The sequence below is a fragment of the Mytilus galloprovincialis genome, chromosome 3 (genome assembly GCF_965363235.1).
Source record: "Mytilus galloprovincialis chromosome 3, xbMytGall1.hap1.1, whole genome shotgun sequence".
NCBI classification, from domain to species: Eukaryota; Metazoa; Mollusca; class Bivalvia; order Mytilida; family Mytilidae; genus Mytilus; species Mytilus galloprovincialis.
In genome coordinates, this window is record NC_134840.1 from 50,450,317 (window position 1) to 50,471,760 (window position 21,444).

Below are 21,444 nucleotides of genomic sequence, written 5' to 3' on the forward strand. Positions count from 1 at the left end.
CCACCAGGCTATTCTTCAAATAGAAAAAAGAATTCTCGCCGCCACTGCTCGACAGACGCAATCCATATCCTAAGATGAACACTTTACATTACATTTTTATGTCAAACCGCTCATATCATTGTTATACTCATTTTAATAACTATAAGAAATGAAATTATCATAGAAATTATATTTGAATTTCTTTTAATGTTAACTAGAATATATAAGGGATGAATGGAAAACTTGAAAAATGTTAATGTAGATATTATTTTGATTGGGAAGGAACGTAAGCGACATAAATCCGTTTGCCGCAAAAAAATAAACAGTTTCACATGGTTGTATATAAAGAAAACCATTAAAATGTTCACACCAAGAGGAATGACAACAAGATCAAGAGAATCTCCATTTTCACAGACTAAACAAAGTGGACGTGCTCAAAATAAAAGAGTTTCAAACTTGTTTACGCCAAAAGGGAAAGGCTCATCATCCTTTTCAAAGTACGATTTTGATTTGTATGATAATTATAGAAGTTTGTGTTTTTTTTGCATGAAATTAATAAGTAATTATTTAACTAAATCAAACAATTGCCGGTTGATAAGCAAGTATCTGCATTAAATGTTTACTCAACATCTCCTTTAATCATGTTATAAAAAATTTATACTTGACCAGGTCAGAAATAACCACCAATTGGTGGATTATACGTCAATTGAGGTATAATCCACCAATTGGTGGTTATGCCTGACCTGTTGACTTACTTGGGAACATAACGATATGTATACACCTTATCCCTAATCTCAGGTGACCCAGACTTACTTGGGAACATAACGATATGTATACACCTTATGGCTAATCCCAGCTGACCCAGACACTTGAACCAGTGATGCATACAACTATCACTTTTCCATTGTGGAGTCAGATATTTTGTTTTATGACGTCAAAATTTTACGGGAACCTCTGTGTGATATCCAGTAATGGCAGATAAATAGCAATAAGGTGTATTGACCAGTTGTTGACGGGACTTGACACTACCTAATTATAGCAGATTTCATAGTCTGGTCATAGTTAATAAATTACACGATTTGGAAATGCACATGCTTAAAACAGTACTCACTGTTATCTTACTAATTTCTAATAATACATACCTGCCAACTTTTTGAAATGCCCATGGGGGTTTTACATGCAAGATGGCTCTTGTAGTCCTACAAAACCTTCAAAGGGGCCTTCAAAGGTATTTTAATGTTGTTTTTTTGGCTTCTTCATACTTACAAGTACACACCCATGATATCGCGGGTCCATGACTGAATTAAAGTATATAACTATGCCTAAGCCTTATTTTAGTAATTGGTATTGTCATCTGATAAAGTCATGTCGATTATAAGATACACAGTTTTCTCTGCTTTCAAATCTTTCTGTTTGAACCCGTCGACCTGGAACTTATCAATTATTGGAAATATTAATTATTTGGAAAACAAAAGGTCCAGGCTATCCAGGAATGGGGTATTTTTAATCAACAGCATTGTCCTATATTAGTTATCTTAGAAAGTCTTGCTGATTGCTGAATAAAGCTACAATAGGGAACAATTTGACAATGATTGAATTTAGTAGTGTCAGCCCTTTGATTATGACCCGTGTATATCAAGGCTTCCAAAAAATATTTGAGCCAGCCGGACATTTCATATCTGATCCCGATTTTAATCCCTTAAGACTTGGTCACAAAAGGCAATTATGGTAATCAGATGGCCATTCCAATGATTGACATAACATTAAAAAAAACGATTTTAAACTTTACTTTGATATGATATGAATTTGATGTACGGATGTAACTGTTAAATTGGCAGTGCATCATTCAAAGTGTGCACATCAGCGTGCTCATATCTGCCTTAGACTTTTTATTTGTGCAAAATGACAATGTCAAAAACTTTACTTTCGTTTCACATTGTTTTAACCGGAGAGGTCAACCGGATGTTGACTTGACAATGGTAAAACATGGACCATAAACGGATACGTAAAATCCGTGTACGTTTACAAAGCACGACTGAGTGAAGAAGCTCTTTCCACGTTATTTCTTCAACAAAATACTTGAAATGAACGTTAGATACATGTATCAATAATAATTTTAGCATTTTTGAAGAAATGTAGGATGCATAATTAAATTTCCCACCTGTGCACATGCGCACACGTGTTCTAGTTCATACGACGTAGTTCTGACGATTTTTCATTTAAATCCTTTTTAAATTTTTCATCAAATCATGTTGATAAACTAATTTCTAATAAGTTTAATCTTTTGGACTAAATCAATTAGAAACAAACCTGAAAAGTAAGAAAAAAATTGAATAAACCGATCAATTTATACGATGTCCGGTACTGAACATAGATCACCTGTCACCTGAACAGGTAGATTTCAGCTGTCCAACTACTAATTAGCCTTGATTAAAATTAGAAAGTATTGAAGTAGGTGTTGTTTTGATAGTAATTAATCATCATGTCACATTTATGACCGGAAATGTGATGATGTTAAAGGCAAAAGGTTGGGCCAAAAAGATCGTGAATTATGTAAAAATGACCGAAAAAGCCTTGAAAACTAAAAAGTATATGACCGTTTCATGCTTTGACCAGCCGGACTTTAACCGGACATTATGCAAATGACCGGAATATATGACCATTTTGGAAGCCCTGGTGTATATAGCAAAATCCTTAATACACCGTTTGGTGGTGCGCCTGTCAAATGCGGAACGTACAGATAAGGTAATAGCTAACAGGTGAATATACTATTGGTATCGGTATCGGATTAGACCCGGAACTTGTTAATTATTGGCAATATTAATTATGTGGAAAACAAAAGGGTCTGGAGTGGTGTAATTTTTAATCTACACCATTGTCCTATATTAGTTACATATAGAGTTTGATTTGTCGTTTTTACCCGATGGCGGCTGACAAATTGGACCTCGTAATTTTAGTATTATAGATACCAGCCTATAGCCATTGTAAAATTAATTGTTTTATTTCAAATTTTGGACAAAATTGCTCATTTAAAATCTCCATGGGGGGAAACCCCGCAAATAGTGACAGTTGGCAGGTATGATAATATTGATATATGTCATTTACACATATTGAGGGATTCCATTGTATCTGACTTGTAATTTGTCACTTCAAATTTCTCATAATCACATTCATTTCATCAAAGAAGGATACAAAATGCCAAAGGGGTAATAAAAAATGGTACCAATAGCATTTTCAGTAACATCAAATTTCACTAACCATAATAAAGCACTTCATGTAAAACAAAAACCAACACTTATGTTGGTAATTTTATATGACAATATATATCTACATTGTTGAATGTTTGCAATATGTTGGTGATTTATTGAGCAATCTCGATGGTTTTGCAGTCAGACGATTCCAAAATCTTGCGTAGTCTTTTAAGTTCGAGAATTTATCTGACAATTTAATACTGAAAAACCTATTAGAATAAATGAATTTCCTGTAAGATATACTGTTCCCAGAAAAACTCAAAGACATATATGGTATACATGTATATAAGATAAAGGTGAAGGTTGTACCTATTAAAACGTTTAAACCTGACCACTGCTTTTGTTTGCACCTGTCCTAAGTCAGGAACCTGATGTTCAATAGTTGTCATTTGTTGATGTAGTTCAGAAGTGTTTCTATTTTTTTATACGACCGCAAAAATTAAAAATTATAACCTCTAAAGGAAAGTTGGGATTGATTTTGGGGGTTTTGGTCCCAACAGTTTAGGAATAAGGGGCACAAATAAGCATTTTTCTTGGTTTTCACACAATAACTTTAGTATAAGTAAATAGAAAGCTATGAAATTTAAACACAAGGATTATGACCACAAAAGGAAGGTTTGGATTGATTTTGGGAGTTTTGGTCCCAACAGTTTAGGAATTGAGGTCCAAAAGGGTCCAAAATTAAACTTTGTTTGATTTCATCCAAAATTAAATTATTGGGGTTCTTTTTCTATAATGGTTTACTTTTACAAATTGTGACTTGGATGGAGAGTTGTCTCATTGGCACTCATACCACATCTTCTTTATTTATCAATATCTAACTAATAATAAAGGTCCTTGTCTAAAATATAGGTGATAGCTAATTTGTTTTAGATCTGACAAAATATAGCAGTGGAATTGTAACTCTTATGGTCTTCATGATATTTTTGGACAATTTGTAGACTTTAGAGGTACATATTACTCTATGTCAAAACATTTGGTGGTGCGACCCAGGTTCAGGCAACAACAACTTTATATCCCAAAGGTTCTTTGTTAATCACCTGTGCTACAATGTGCATCGGACTACTAACACAAAGGTTCCTGGTTCGATTCCTGTTCCCGGATGAAAATTTCAGGGACTGAATTTTCAGCTCTCCCTTGACACCATTATAAGTTATATGGTTTGCTACTGACCCCATACGGATCCATAGAGGGTTAGTAACATTCATAGGGAGTGAGGCCGGAGGCCGAATCCCCAATGGATTTTATTCACCCTCTATGGTCCGTAGGGGGTCAGTTGTTAACCGTATAACGAATTTATCGCACGCTTGACTTTTTCTGCTGCGTTATGTTGAAAAATAAACAATGAAACACAACAACATCGATAGATGACGTCACCATTAATGCGTCATGAACCCCCTATGAAATCTACTAACCCCATACGGTCTCATAGGGGTCACCACGTGGCGGCGTTAAAAAGACGACACCCTTGTAGATTTAAAAAAAAAAAGAGCAGTCTTAATGCCACTACAAGGCAGCACTGGCATCTGCAAAGTGGAAAGGGATTAATATAAGTTACAAATATGTTTAAACTACATGTAATGTACAAAAATGTAGGATGTCAATATATAAGTCGTTTTGTTTATTATTGTCTATGATATATATTGATACTACTATACTATTCATGTTTGTATATTCATTTCTTAGACACTAATGTATAATTATTTCAATTTGTATATGCCTACACCTTTTTTGTTTGGCCATTTACAATTTGCCTGCCAATTGAAAATAAATAATATGCAATAAGCCATTGTGTAAGCAGTACACTTATTGTTATATAAATTTAAAAATCAACATTTTGGAAAGAAGGAAAGAAGAAGATATGTCATGTATGTGTAAATTCACTGATCAGTTCTACATACTTTTTTTTTACACAATTTTAGAAGTCAAGGCAACAGGTCATTACAGACTTCACAGCTGTTAGAGGAGACAGCTGGACATAAAGTAGAGACCTATGGATTACCTTTACCAGTCTTGATTACAGAAGTATTAACAACAAGCGACAGTATGTGTAATTAGTAGTATTCTTTCTTTGTAATAAGTTTCTGCTGATCAGAGAAAATTTACTTCAGTATTGTAATGTTGTTTCTTTATGGTATACCCTGACCCTTACTATGTTTTCATATATGAAGAAAACAAAGCATATACTGTTAGGTGCCCTTTAGTTGTTTACGTACTTGTACTTTGATCCACAATGGACAAAGGTGAATATCTATGCAATAGAAGGATTTTCAAACATCTTTCTTGGTTAACAACACAATAATCTGTAAAAAATATACACTGTGGTCTCATAATGATCCATTTTAAAAATCTTACATTTTTATTGTGATAATGCACAATGAAAACAGAAGAGATACTTATTAGAGAACAAAGTTAACATTTTAAGTCTATTAATATAAAAAAGAAGATGAAGTATTATTGCCAATGAGACAACTATCCAAAAAAGACCAAAATGACACAGACATTAACAACTATAGGTCACGGCCTTCAACAATGAGCAAAACCCATACCGCATAGTCAGCTATAAAAGGCCCCGATAAGACAATGTAAAACAATTCAAACGAGAAAACTAACGGCCTTATTTATGTAAAAAAAGAATGAAAAACAAATATGTAACACATAAACAAACGACAACCACTGAATTACAGGCTCCTGACTTGGGACAGGCACATACATAAATAATGTGGCGGGGTTAAACATGTTAGCGGGATCCCAACCCTCCCCCTAATCTGGGACAGTGGTATAACAGTACAACATAAGAACGAACTATAAAAAACAATTGAAAATGTCTTAACTCATCAGATGGACAAATATACAAGTGGAGTTGACTAAATTGCTGATGGCCCATAAAATCTGGTGTGGCCTACTAAAATTTCTGCTTTACTTGATTAGAACTATGTATACTGTGAACAAATATAAGATGTGGGCTACTATGCCAAAATTTTAACTTCAATCCCTGCATTGATTCTACTGTTAATGAATAATCAGCTTCACAATAGTGCTGTAATTGTAGAAATTGCATATGCATGCACAATTCGTAAGGAATCTTATTGCTTTTAAGCAGAAGGTACCAATTAGCTATCAAGTAAAGATGTAAAAAATATATTATGTATATAAATGAATGGCTATATAAATGTAATACAATCTATTGATATAACTATTATTGAGTATATTTTGTGACGCTTTCAGGGAATACAGAAATCAGTGTTAGTATCAATTCATCAGGATGGGCGTGGTTAGTCGGAGGCAGAAAGCTATTTATATGGAGATATAAACAAGTACAACATGCAAGGGTAACTATTTAAAATAGCTTTAAAGCTTTCAAATATAGGTTACATATTTGTCATAAAGACAGACATATAAAAGAGAAGAAGTGGTATGATTGCAATGAGACAACTCTCCACAAGAGACAAAATGACACAGAAATTAACAACTATAGGTCACTGTACATCCTTCAACAATGAGCAAAGCCAATACAACATAGTCAGCTATGAAAGGCCCCAAAACGACAGTGTAAAACAAATCAAACGAGATAACTAAAGGCCTAATTTATGTACAAATGAACAAAAAACAAATATGTTACACATAAACAAACGACAACCACTGCATTACAGGCTCCTGACTTGGGACAGGCATAAACATACAGAATGTGGCGGGGTTAAACATGTTAGCATGATCCCAACCCTCTACTAACCTGGGACAGTGGTGTATACAGTACAACATAAGAAAAACTATAAAAATCAGTTGAAAAAGGCTTTTTTCATTAGATGGATACAAATACCACACAGAGTGGACATGGCAACGTAAATAAAAACATTAGAAATACAATTAACAAAGATTTAAAAGTATTCCAGACGACAACCTTAAATACAACTTGATAAAAATGTTTATGGGATTGTCCCCTTAAAGGTAAAGGTTCTGATTAAGCAAAATACAGGTTCAGTAAAATTTCTAGAAGTTTCAGAAGGTATATATATGTAAAGGTATTTGTTTAAATCTATGGTTTATCACTTAGCACCAAAGGTTATCTTTGTGATGAAAACTGGTTAAATTTCATTCATGTAGGATGCTGTGAGATTTATGAAGCAAGTTATCACCAGATGGCAGTAAATTTCCTTGACCTTTAGTTAAAAAAAAGGTTATAGAGGTGAGAACAAAGTATCATTACAATAGTTATCAGAAGTTCTCCATTTTTAGAATCATGATGATTCAGTTCTCAACTTCTGAGAATTGGTCAGAAAAAATCGGAAAAAAGTATATATGTCAGTTTTGAAATTAAGTCACACATTACAATTTGGAAAATCTTAATGATTATTATGGTATGTTTGTTATTTTCAGAGTGTATTTTGTAAAGAGTTAACATTACCACCAAGTGATTTAGCCCACAATTCCGACAGAGTATGTGTTATTCCCAACAATTCCGACCACCAGTCTGCCTCCTGTATAGCTGTTTCACCAGAAGGTATAGTCAGATACTGGCCTAACATTGCTAATGAAGGATCTTCTGTGGAAATAAGTGCTGAACTTAGAGGAGAAGAATGTCAGTGTGTTGTCTGTTTACCTGTAAGTTACCTGTTTCAAAATTTGGTGATCAGACTTCAGATTGTGATTGAAATATTATTCATGTTGTAACATTGTGGTGAATCACCTTGTGTGTGTCCCTACGTCTGTTTGCCTAACACATGTTTCTGTCACACTTATCTCAGTTACAACTCAATGCATTCTTATTCAGTGGTAGGCCGTATAAGTAGATTTGCATAATGAAAATGTTGATTCCAAGCAAAGTAGATAACTTATGAAATATTTATAAATGTTTAATATTAAAAATTAGAGGATCAAAATTTTTTTTCTTATTTCTATTAGTAAATCATATTTACAATGTTTAATGTCAGCTTACTACATTTTTCAAATAGATAAAATTTTATATAAACATTAGTTGTGATGATTTCATGGTGTATTCTTTCCTTATAGATTATAGATTGATTTGAAATTGATTTGAAACATACAAAGGAATCCAAAGATTCCTCTTGCTGTCAATAAGAAAATTAGCATCTCTGAATATCTATTGTAAATAATATGATAAGAATAGATGTTTGTTGTAAACATACTTTTTACTTTGTTTCAGCCTTTTGGATGCTTGTTAGCAACAACCACAAGTTCTCTTGTACTACTAAATATAGCAACAAACAAGGTATGCTTTATTTATCTTATAACAGTGTTATTTGCGTTCCTTATAGGAAAAAATACCTTAAATTTTTTTGTTTATCTTTTTGTTATTGAGAGTTAATAGGAATTCTCTTATGGTTGGGGCCTGTTATCTAACTCCCACGTGAATAGATATTTTTCGTATCACACTGTACGGAGTGTGATATGAAAAAGTGATATCAAAATTACGTTAATTTGATTGGCTTATCTCGTAAATTTCCAATATTTTCATTGGCCGTTGATCAGGTCATTATTCACTGGAAAAGGTCATGACGGGACTACTTTTTTTCTTGACAACTGATTGTTTACTTCCGGTTTTCGCGATTTTCATCTGCTTTATCGTCTGCATAATCTAATATAAATCTTATCATGGACGAAGAAATAAAGAAAGGAACCCGTGTACGGTTATGTAACGGAGCAAAGGGCATTATAACTGGCACAACTTCCAATTTCAATTTCCCTCTGTATGCGACAGTAAAACTACCGATGGATGTCCGCAAAGCTTCAAATACAATACAGTTATCTCTATCCTAATGCAAAACAAGTTCATAATTAAATTTCAATCACAATTTCAGTGTAAAATCTTCATTAAAGAAAATTCCGCGAAAAGATGTTATCTTCTTTGGTCCCTACACTACGTGACGTCATAGGTATGCTTACGGTGTCATACATAAACACCGGGCGTTTTCTGGCTTCTGTGCCGCTTCAGAATGTAATAAAATTTGATAAAAAGAAGATTTTAAGGCACAACAAGTGAGTTATTTGTTAATTATTGTAGAAATAACGTGTCAATACACTTGTTACAAATTAGATAACAGGCCCCAACCATAAGAGAAAGATCAATACGCGTTGCAAAGAAAAACGGCCGTAGCAACACAACTCGCAACAAATAGGCCACGCACATACAACTTTTTGCCATAAGAGAAATAGGTTTAACAACTTGTGAGAATTAGATATCGCTTGATATCAACTCTCATTATTTAATTTCAATAATAATAAACTCGCCATAGGCTCGTTTATTATTATTGAAATTAAATAACTCGAGTTGATATCAATCGATATCTAATTCTCACTCGTTATGAAACCTATAAATATATCAATTGAGCAAAAGCATACAGATTCATTCACACATGCATGATGATATGTGGTTATGCAACCTACTGGTTTAATGAAAAGGACAAATTTGACAGTGATAGAAACTTTTGCTTCCATGATCACTAACTTTTACTATTTATTTTTGTGTGTAAACATGTCAAATAAATATGGTTCTTTTTTATGCTTGAATTTAGTTTTATTATTATTTTCCTTTACATCTGTTTATTAAAAGTGCAATTATTTTCAACAGAACACATTAACATGTCACCTGCTGAAGTCAGCACAAGGAATGTTTTCTGGTATAGGAAGAAAAATGTCATCTTTCATTTTTGGTGCTTCACCACTCCAGCCTACAGGAGCAGTAAGTTTTATTAACCTTACTATCCCATCCAAACTGAGGTGTTAAGGAGAAAGTAGGTTTGATGGGACTTATTTATTTGGCCCCTTGAATTCAATAATGAATTATTAATCTAAATCTATCAAATAAGATCCTGTCAGTTGTTTATAGAAACTAGTTTGTCAGATATAAGTACAGTTGAATCTCATTTTCTTGAAGTCAGTCGGACCAGAGAAATATTTCTTGATACCTGTATTTCAACTACAACAAATACCGGAAGTTTGACAAAGGGACACAACTCTTACTTATTTAAAAAAAGAATTTGTGGTATGATTGCCAATGAGACAACTCTCCACAAGAGTCCAAATGACATAAAAATTAACAGATATAGCCTGTAGGTCACCGTACGGCCTTAAACAATAAGCTAAGCCCATACTGCATGGTCAGCTATAAAAGGCCCTCAAATCACAAAGCATAGTAAGGCTAAAATAATACCATATATATTGGTTGGGGATCAATATTATGGTCAGAGATTGATTTATCTGTATGTAACTGTAATTTATATGATATTTTATCATTTCTTTATCTTATGTTTTAGCCATTACAAGCCATTACTGTTGGTCTGACAGAAGATGATGATGATTTTTCATTCTATGTTTTATCTGGTACCCAATTACAAAAGTGGACTGTAGGTGAAGGCATTACAGAAAGGGTAAACACATTTACTTTACATATATTCTAGTACATTGCTATGTTAAGATAATGCTATTTCAGATTTTAAAAAAAAACAATAAACCAACCACCTCTTTTGGTATTTGCCTCCTTATGAACAATGCACTCTCTCTCTCTCTCTCCTAGTATCAAATTTATGATATCTATTTAACAATAAGGAGATATGGTATGATTGCCAAAGAGACAACTATCCACCAAAGTTCAAATGAAGTGGATGTAAGCAATTATAGGAAGCTGTATAGCCTAGATTAGATAAGTTTCTATCATGTTGAATCAGAGTTCACAAGCTATTCAAGTTGTTTAGTGTTTTATTTAAGAATTGAATGCTTCTTTTTGTAAATTTATTGGGGTGTAAAAGGGATGCTCTTCATTCTAAAAATGTAGGCACGGTCAATTCTTTTACAACCCTATAAAAACGGTAAAAGAAGCATTCAATACTTATAATTACATGTTTTTGCTAGGATCATGAAAACACGATTTCTAACAAGTTTTTCTTTTAATTACCTGTGCATGTTAATGTGGAACACGTATCATTAAGAATGTTACATTTCATTTTGAGAAGAAAGTTAATATCAGAATGACGCAAGATTGATGTTAGCCAATCAAAATTATGTATTACAAATGTATAATGAAACATACATGTAATGTAATTATTGTAATTTTAAAGATTGAGATTTTATCATTTATGAACTTTGTAATATTTTTCAGTTGTTTTATCAAGTGGATGTAGACAGAATGTTTAGGGAGAGTATTGCAAGGAAACTTTGGGTAAGATTGAATAGATGGAGTAATTCTTTTTATCTTCATTAGTTTTAATCAGAAATCAAAAAAGAAGTTTTTAACAATTTATGAAAAACTCACAAATAATTTATGTCTGCTATTGGCAAGAGATTAAGGCAACCTGACTAAACAAACAGATGAACAGACAGACTGACGAACAGATGGAAAAACATAATGCCCCTAGATGGGGCATAAAACAGTCACCAAATGGTGTTCAATCCAAATAACATAATGAAAACAAAAAACATAATTCCCTGCACATGCAGTTTTGTATGTTGCATTTTATTGGAAGAATAACCAACACGTTACCATGTATTTGTTGTCTCCCAATCTTAATGAACAAATTCTTTTTATGTATCACCAATGTTACATAATTGTTAATTGACGAAGTTTTGGAAAAATTAGGCCAGATTTTTTTTATTATCTGTTTAACGAGATCCGCCGACTTCACATTTTCCGATTTCAGAATAAAAATAAAAGTAGTGCTTCCTACTTCTGCGATTTTTAATTTATCTCTTGTCGCATGGTCAAACAAAACGGTGACTCCCGGGAAGGGACTGTTTTTTTTACATTAAACTTGAAGTGCGATCACTAGAGAGAAGTTCGTGTTCACTCAAATTTGTTAAGTGAAATAGAGATGAGACAATCGGGGTCATGTTGTCCAAGGAGTTACCGGAAGATGTTGGCATCAGCCGCATTATAACCAACGAGGCAGATGTGGAACCTGACATGCCGTTCAACGTTTTGGAAGAGTTTGGGCTTGTATTTTTCCTTTGAAGTAGTATCGTAGTATGCATATTAAATTGTATCAAGGATATCAATTAAAATCAATAATGCTTTTTGAATTTTGTGTATGGATGGGACCAAATCATTTGAAAAACCACTTTTTTGATTCACGTTCACCCCCTTTCACTTTTGCACCCTACACTTTTTGCACTTTTTATTATTTTTTTTATTTCGTCCCCTCGACCCTATTTTTTACAAATTTTCAGATAATAAAAAAAGTCTGGCCTTAGAATTGGAATAGAAACTACAGTATTCAGGGGAAAAAAAGCACTATAGTATGCCATAGCTTAAAAGGTATGGTGGGTTTCACTGCATGTGTATTAAAAAAAGTTTCAAATTGACATGATTCACATATCCTTACTAGCAATAAAATAATCCACTTGAATATGAATAAGAATGGATGAACATAAAAAAGAGTAACTAAACCATAAAAGACATCTACATGCATGTCAAGAACAAACATTTTTAAACAATCAACATGTTTCAAACCTGATGTCAAACTTGAAATTGCCTGAATCTGGACAACAATTTACTGTTGAACTTTTCATGAAATGTATTGGATAACACTTCGTCAAATTGAACAAACTGTCTGATCTCAGTAAAACAAGAAAAAAATGTTTAAATGAAATATGTAACTTATTTCAGTTAGTTTGTGCTCTCATTTTTAGGATCAAGATTCCAAGCATCTGACACAGTTTAAATCTTGGTTGATAGACATGCAGTCCACCAGGTATACTTATTGTGTTATTTTACTTTTAACAAGTCTTAAGATATTTCGACATAAGAATAAATCGCGAAGTAACATTAGTAAGTTTAAAATTGATGTTTTTGTTTTTAAGGGGCACAAGCTACGAGATATATGAAAAAATTTAAAATAGGATTTTTTTTGTTCAATCATAAATGAAAGTGAAATGGTGAAATAATAATTCACTTTTAGCAGCAAGTATACGACGGCGGCTACGGCGGCGTTAGCTCACTTCTAAAAAGCTTTATATTTCAGAAGATAGAAGACCAGGATGCTTCATACTTTGTATATAGATGCTTCATGTTACGAAGTTTCCGTCAGTCACATGTTCAATGTCCTTGACCTCATTTTCATGGTTCAGTGACCACTTGAAAAAAAAAATCAAATTTTTTGTTATGTTGAATTCTCTCTTATTATAAGTAATAGGATAACTATGTTTGATATGTGCTTACCTTTCAAGGTCCTCGTGTCTGTCAGACAGTTTTCACTTGACCTCGACCTCATATCATGGATCAGTGAACAAAGTTAAGTTTTGGTGGTCAAGTCCATATCTCAGATACTATAAGCAATAGGGCTAGTGTATGGAAGGACTATAAGGTGTACATGTCCAACTGGCAGGTGTCATCTGACCTTGACCTCATTTTCATGGTTCAGTGGTTATAGTTAAATTTTTGTGTTTTGGTCAGTTTTTCTCATACTATATGCAATAGGTCTACTATATTTGTTGTATGGAATGATTGTAAGGTGTACATGTCTAGCGGGCAGATGTCATGTGACCCTGACCTCATTTTCATAGTTCAGTTGTCAAAGTTAAGTTTTTGAGTTTTGGTCTTTTTATCTAATACTATATGCCATAGGTCAACTATATTTGGTGTATGGAAAATATTTTATGATCTATATGTCAGTCACACAGGTTTTATTTGACCGTGACCTCATTTTCACGGTTCATTGCACAGTGTTAAGTTTTTGTGTTTTGGTCTATTTTTCTTAAATATAAGTAATGGGTCAACTATATATGTTGTATAGAAGCATTGTTAGCTGTACATGTCTGCCTGGCATGTTTCATCTGACCTTGACCTCATTTTCAAGGTTCATTGGTCTTTGTTTAGTTATCTTTGTTAATGTTAAGTTTATGTGACAGTTGTAATGAAGCTTAGCTTTATACTTAGGACTATCAACATAATATCAATGATTAGTATAAAAGGCGAGACATTTCAGCGTGTGCACTCTTGTTATAACCTATAATATAAAATTAAATGGTGATCGAAGGTTTTACTAGGTCTACCTGGATAGTTAGATGACGTCTAGACTAAAATACCCACAAAACGAATCTACATAATTTCAAGTCCATGCTCTGTTAATTGTTTATTTTAGACTTTTAATAATTTAGACAAATGTTTTGAATTGTTATAAATCAAGTTTGAGAATTTGCATCAAATAGGTGAACATGAAATTTACAGCTAGTACCCCTTTAACATTGTGTTCTTTTTAAGATATTGTTATCAACTATATATTTGATTTTGTTAACTATTTTTTTTTATCTACATAACAGCTTTACTTAACTTAAAGTTTGTAGTTACTGCTAGATGTGGTTTGATATCAAACAAAAAAAACTTAATATATATCAAATACTTGCCACTGGACATTAAGCAACCAGAAATCAGTCAATTAGAAATGTAACAGCTTCTATAAACATTTTTTTGCAGTAATGGAGTTGTTATATTTGGTGCTGCAGTGAATATGGACGTTTCCCTTACTGTTAGTTATGCTCTAGGTAAGAATTAGGATTTTAAAAATATATGGCAGTTAAATTAAGAACGCTGGGTTTGGCTTAATTCAGGAAAACAAAAAACACAAACAACAAAATATTTTTGAAAGTCATTATTTTGCTATATTTCTCAAACTCTACTTAGAATTTAGAAATAATATTTATGCATATCAATAACATTGTCAGGGAAAACCTCCAGCTTAAATCCTCAAAGACATACAAAATTCCTCAATATTAACACACTGCTCTTCTCATTTCATATCTACTCTAAGAAGAAATAAGTAATTTGCCAACTTTTTTGTATGGTTTCAGCTTTCATTGACACAGATATAGGAGGAACACCATCTGCTCTAGAGAAGTTAGTTCTCTTGGACTACCAAGATAGTTATGATGTAAGTTGACAGAGAGCTAAGTGTTATATCTAAGTTCTATTCTCAGTTGATATGTGACTTACTATGATTTATCTATGTGAAAAGATTTTTATGCCCACCTACAATAGAAGAGGGGCATTATGTTTTCTGGTCTGTGGGTCTGTCCGTTGTTTGTTCGTCCCGCTTCAGGTTAAAGTTTTTGGTCAAGGTAGTTTTTGGTCAAGGTAGTTTTTGGTGAAGTTGAAGTCCAATCAACTTGAAACTTAGTACACATGTTCCCTATGATATGATCTTTATAATTTTAATGCCAAATTAGAGTTTTTACCCCAATTTTATAGTCCACTGAACATAGAAAATGATAGTGCGAGTGGGGCATCCGTGTACTTGGGACACATTCTTGTTCATGGAGAATTAATGCTCATTCATAACTAACTGGTATACAGGTCATTTACCAAATCAGATTAAGATGTACTCTACCCTGAAATGTAAAATGACAAAGAGGTAAAACAGATTTTTTTCAGTAATTTTAATATTGTATAATCGGATGTTTCATTAATGCCATAAAATGTGTATTTCCAGGATGAATTGGAATATCAACTTCAGAATTTTAAATTGGTTGTACCAGATACAAAGACTTATTCTGGATATGTTTACAATAAAGAAAGAGTTTTATATGTTCCAGGTATGATCTTTAAATATCATTTTTTTAAAGTAACTTTTAAAAGTGTTTAAATTTCATTTCATACTTTTGATTATCTTTCACATAAAGAGTTTGTCTGCTGACATGCATAATAAGATATAAATGACATCATGTTTGATTGTGAAACACAAATTCAGGACATTTCTTGATCATAACTAATATTTTACAATTGGCTTACCTATTCTAAGTTCTACATTTTGGTCCAAATGGTAGCTAATCATATAGTCATTTTGAGCAAGCAATCGATGTCTTACAGACTCACCTTGTCTTTCAATATTAATACTACTAGTATTGTTCTATGTTGTTAACTACTGACCAACGAAAACCAATTAAAACTTTATATGACAACTTTCACTCTTCAGCAGTTGCAGTCATCGTTGCCTGGTGCTGTTCCAGAACTACTGATTTCTGCTATGTAAAATGAGCTTTATGCACATATTTTGCAATTATTTTAGTCTGCCAAAAAAGAATTTCATTGGCTTTTTTTTCATTTTGTAATTTTTCATATACATTTGTATATTGTGTGTGAAAAAAGAATTGTACATATAAAAAGGACTGATTTTTGTAGGTTAGGCTTTAATACATAGATTAAAAAATCAAATAATCTCCATTATTTTACTTCTTCACACTATACAATAAAGATAATAATTGGTATTTTCCAAAATACAGGATTTCAGCTTCTACAAGCTCAAAGTAAGACAGATATGTTTATATTACAGGTGAAACAGAAATAGTGGATATCCAGGCTCCAGGTGGACATGTACTAGGAGCAGGTAAATACAAAAACAAAAATCTCTATAGAGGACTGAATCAACTCCAATGTTACCATTTAGATATTTGATAAACTTTTGAAACAAGGAAAAAAATATCACAAGAAATATCAAATTTTTGTTACCTTACTATGTCCCAGGGTTTCCAAAGAAAAATTTGAACTAGCAATAAAATAACTCATAATGTGTAACCAAATGTATGATTGGGTAAGGGCAATGAATTTAATCACAGCACAAAATATTTATAACTTCATACATTTTATATGGATTCCGTTAACAGACAGTATCTTGTACCTTGGATTTTTTAACTGACAGTGTATTGTTAGAAGAGAAGAACATTATACATCTTGATAATTCTTCTCAATCAATTATTTTATGTATTTATATGCTCAGTAACTTGCCTGGACTGATAAAGTATTCCTATTCATAAAAGTATTTTTAATGCATACCGTTTTTATTTCAGTTTAAATAATTCAGGTTTTTCGTTGATTATTTTGTAGGTTGCTGTGACAAGTGTGCAATATTTTTCTCCAGCAGTGTTGGTTTATTTACAATATCTATGACACAAAAACAGGATATGGGGTAACATTATATTTTTAGTTAGTGTGGATTCATTTATTTTTATGTGTATCAATTTTCGTGGATTGATGAAAACTTGCATATTCGTGGATATTTGATTTCATGGTTTTGCCAATCTTTGTATACAAAGCCTATTGAAAATATGTTATTCGTTGAACATTTGAATTCATGGTTTGCCTGTACCCACCAAACTCATGAAAATTGGTATCCAACAAATAATACTAAATTCACAGCATATTGTTTTTTGAATAAAAATTAAGACACTGTTATACAACAAAAAAGTTAAAAGTAGATTATATACTAAAAGAATTTGTATCTGTTAATGAATTTCATGAGGACTTCTTTTCAATGTTACAATATTCTGTTCAAATAAAGTTATTCTTTGCAGTATATATATATTTGATAGTAAAATAAGAACTTATTAAGATCTTAAGTAACCATAAACTATTATGAATATATTAAAAAATAATCAGTAAATAATTTTAATTCTAGTAAAATACTTTACAAAGTTTCAAATCTGTTACATTCAGGTTTAAAAAAAGATTGATTTAGAACTGGTATCTTTAGACAGTAGTTCTCCTTTGACAAGACCTACTCTTCTGTATGACCTTTTCCTGTATGAAAAAAGATGGCATTTGAAGAAAAAGAAATTTTAGTATACAAAAGAAATTAATGAACAGGCCTTGTATTCAGGGTCTATAGTGAGGGGAACCTTGAAAGAATAGGAACATAAGATAAAATCTATATGTTTATTATTTTCAGTCTTGTAGAAGAGTCAAATTATGATGTTTCTAGAGCAGATATGGCAAGTAAATTACAAGTTAGATAATTAATTTAAAAAAAAAGGTACACTCTTTTAATTATGAATAAAATATCTGGGTATGATTTCTTCTTTGATGTTATGTATGCATGTACCTTATCAACTTGTATGCTTTCATATTATGTTTACTTTATGTCAATCTCTCTATCTGCTCAGATTTTTATTTTAATCTTAAAAACAATTTTTAATAGAAATGTGATATGTACAATGGGACCATAATATTTTTTTACACTCGAATACGAATATTTGAATTCGAATACTTTATTTCTCATAAAACTACAATTACATAGTTATAGAGAACATATTTTTTAGTAGCAATAAACAAAAGAACTATGTCAATTGGACATGCTTTGATACTTTATATGCGCTTGAATTTTTACTTGATAGTATTTTTGTTCGCTTTGGAGATTCTGTATATCGTCAAGTTATTGGAATTCCAATGGGGACTAACTGTGCACCTATTATTGTAGACCTGTTTTTGTATTGTTATGAGTTACAATTTATGATTAAAATTAGCAAAGACCCATCAAAACAATATTTGATACAAAAATTTAACAATACTTTTAGATATTTGGATGATATATTGGCTCTCAATAATGACGACTTCAGTATGTATACCAAAGAAATTTATCCTGTTGAAATTACTTTAGATACTACTATTGACCACTGCCCTTTCCTCGACCTATACATTAACGGGAAACTTAATACAAAAATTTATGATAAAAGAGATGATTTTTCATTTCCTATCGTTAATTATCCATTTTTAGATGGTGACATTCCCTTGTCACCATTTTATGGTGTTTATATATCTCAACTTATACGATTTGCTTGTGTATGTAACAACGTATAAGTTTTTAGCGAGAGAAATTTATGTATTACTGAAAAATTATTACACCAGGGTTTTCGATATCACAGACTCGTCAAAACATTTACTAAATTTTATCATCAGTATAAGAAAATAATTTGTAAATATAACTCAACATGTAGACATCTTATACGTTCAGGTATTTCACATCCAATCTTTTATGGTAATATTCTTTACAAAGCACAAAAATGTCAGTATTCACCTCAAAAGCTTACAAAACCTTTAGACAGACTTATTAAGAAGGGATATAGTTACGATACTGTTGTCAGGTCATTAAAAATTGCATATTTTGGCTTTAATATTGATTCACTTATAGAGTCTTTGCATCTGAACTAAACACATTTATAAAATAAAAAAAAAAAACCAGTTGTTGGCATGACATGGGTTATGTTGTTCTCATATATTTTATGATAGTATAATACTAAACCCCTAACGGGAGGGATTGTGCCTGATATTCATATGATGAAGACATAATCTTTCTATCAGTTTAATTGAGGTCTCGAGCTGGCATGTCAGTTAACTTCTAGTAGTCTGTTGTTATTTATGTATTATTGTCATTTTATTTATTTTCTTTTGTTACATCTTCTGACATCGGACTCAGACTTCTCTTGAACTGAATTTTAATGTGCGTATTGTTATGCGTTTACTTTTCTACATTGGCTAGAGGTATAGGTGGAGGGTTGAGATCTCATAAACATGTTTAACCCAACCGCAATTTTGTGCCTGTCACAAGTCAGGAGCCTCTGGCCTTTGTTAGTCTTGTATGATTTTTAATTTTAGTTTATTGTGTATAATTCAGAGTTTAGTATGACGTCTATTATCACTGTACTAGTATACATATTTTTTAAAGGGCTAGCTGAAGACCACCTCTGGGTGCGGGAGTTTCTCACTACATTGAAGACCCATTGGTGGCCTTCGGCTGTTGTCTGCTCTATGGTCAGGTTGTTGTCGCTTTGACACATTCCCCATTTCCTTTCTCAATTTTATACATAAATATAACTAAGGTACAATTTTCACAAGCATGTGTGAACAATACAATGAAATTAACTTGGAGGACTAACTTTCACATTAATAACTTTGATAAATTTACATAGTTTTTCTAATATTACAATATTACATGAATTAAACATTTGATCAAATTTATAGATATTAGGGTTTGACCAGCAGTATGTAGGTAAAAATTTCTTTCTTTTAAACATAAAAGATCCACAATTCATAATATAATGGTACCCTTCACTAATGTCGTTTGAGTCACAGAGACAGCAGATTCTCTCTACTCTCAGTAAACCCTGCCACCTTCCAGACTCAATCTGCAATATTTGTATAATGTATAAATGAATTTGTATGAAATTGAAAATTATTTTTAAAAATACAATAGCATTAAGTCTTAGGTGATTCTGGAACAAATGCAAAGCATTCTTGTTGAAACTGATATTTGGGTTTTTGCTCAATACATTTTGACACCCATTTATCAGCAAACATTCCATATATTGTTCATACCACAATTATCGAAAATATTTTTAATATATGATATCCACTTAGTGTCTATTCCGTAATCATTATAATATAAAAGTACAAGTTTATATAATACAGCACAAATTTTACACCCCCATCTCACAAGGGAAGAAATCAGATCACACTCTGCAGTGGCCAAATTATATTTCTTTTGTCAGCATAAATTTGGAAAATAATGTAAATTTTGTGATTGTAAGGGGGTAAGTCATGTCTGTTATACATACCCCATTGTTGAAGTATACAAAGATTAGACTAATAATGCTAAGCTCTATATTGTAGTCTGTACTAGCAGCCAGTTCATCACAGATACAAGAACTAAGCATGAGTGATGACAAAATTTCTAGACTAAAAGGTGCATTCTTAGCAGCAATGAAAGGCAACATGGTAAGAATACCAGACTAAAGTGTAGTCCTATTCAAATATCAGTATTGATAAATATTTTATCTTAGCTTCAATGAAACTTAAAGCGTGTTCACAGTACTTGTCTAATTTTGATAAGGAAAAGAACTGAGAATATTGTATTTTGTTTTGTGAAACACCAAATCCTGTGGTTCACATGTATCAATCAACAAAATATACAAAAAAATAATATACAATGCGTAATAATGAATCCAGAGTTATGTAACTTTAGATGATCTTGTTACCGCTATTAAGAATGTTACTTGCTCAGCCACCGTGTATCAAATTGATCTGCTCTTACAAATGTACATATTAATGATGTGCATTCCAGAAACAAGCTCAAGCAGAAGTAGATAAATTATTTCCTGTAGGAGATCATGCCAATTCCGACATTGACCAGGTTGTTACTTCTCTCAGCAAGGATTTAATAGATGATTATCCAGCTTCAGATCCACGCTGGGCAGAATCTAGGCAAGGTTGGTAGTAGATTTAATTGATGATTGTCACAATTTATGATTATTAATTCTGGACTAAAAATAGGCAATGTCCATTCAAAGATGATTATCATAATCCTAGCATTAGCACCCTAGTGCAACTTGCAGTGGTGAAATAAAGTGTGAGCACCTTACAGATAGATTTTTATGTTACCTGATGGTAGTAATTATCATGTGGAACTAGTGAGAAATGATTTCATGGGAAGTTTTATGT

General features: G+C 32.2%; 1 protein-coding gene across 1 annotated transcript in view; it reads left to right on the forward strand.

The window, feature by feature from the left end:
• Window positions 1–258: 258 nt before the first annotated feature.
• Window positions 259–21,444, forward strand: part of LOC143068240 (nuclear pore complex protein Nup133-like) — a 61,060-nt gene continuing 39,874 nt past the window's right edge. The window contains exons 1-17 of the mRNA XM_076242138.1: window positions 259–476; window positions 5,153–5,274; window positions 6,459–6,562; window positions 7,608–7,832; window positions 8,395–8,460; window positions 9,820–9,930; window positions 10,505–10,618; window positions 11,347–11,406; window positions 12,873–12,934; window positions 14,656–14,723; window positions 15,030–15,109; window positions 15,668–15,770; window positions 16,508–16,561; window positions 17,059–17,140; window positions 17,900–17,942; window positions 20,617–20,721; window positions 21,068–21,212. Coding sequence (XP_076098253.1) covers window positions 340–476; window positions 5,153–5,274; window positions 6,459–6,562; window positions 7,608–7,832; window positions 8,395–8,460; window positions 9,820–9,930; window positions 10,505–10,618; window positions 11,347–11,406; window positions 12,873–12,934; window positions 14,656–14,723; window positions 15,030–15,109; window positions 15,668–15,770; window positions 16,508–16,561; window positions 17,059–17,140; window positions 17,900–17,942; window positions 20,617–20,721; window positions 21,068–21,212 — 1,681 coding nt within the window. The 5' untranslated portion in view covers window positions 259–339. The remainder of the gene's footprint in view (window positions 477–5,152; window positions 5,275–6,458; window positions 6,563–7,607; window positions 7,833–8,394; window positions 8,461–9,819; window positions 9,931–10,504; window positions 10,619–11,346; window positions 11,407–12,872; window positions 12,935–14,655; window positions 14,724–15,029; window positions 15,110–15,667; window positions 15,771–16,507; window positions 16,562–17,058; window positions 17,141–17,899; window positions 17,943–20,616; window positions 20,722–21,067; window positions 21,213–21,444) is intronic.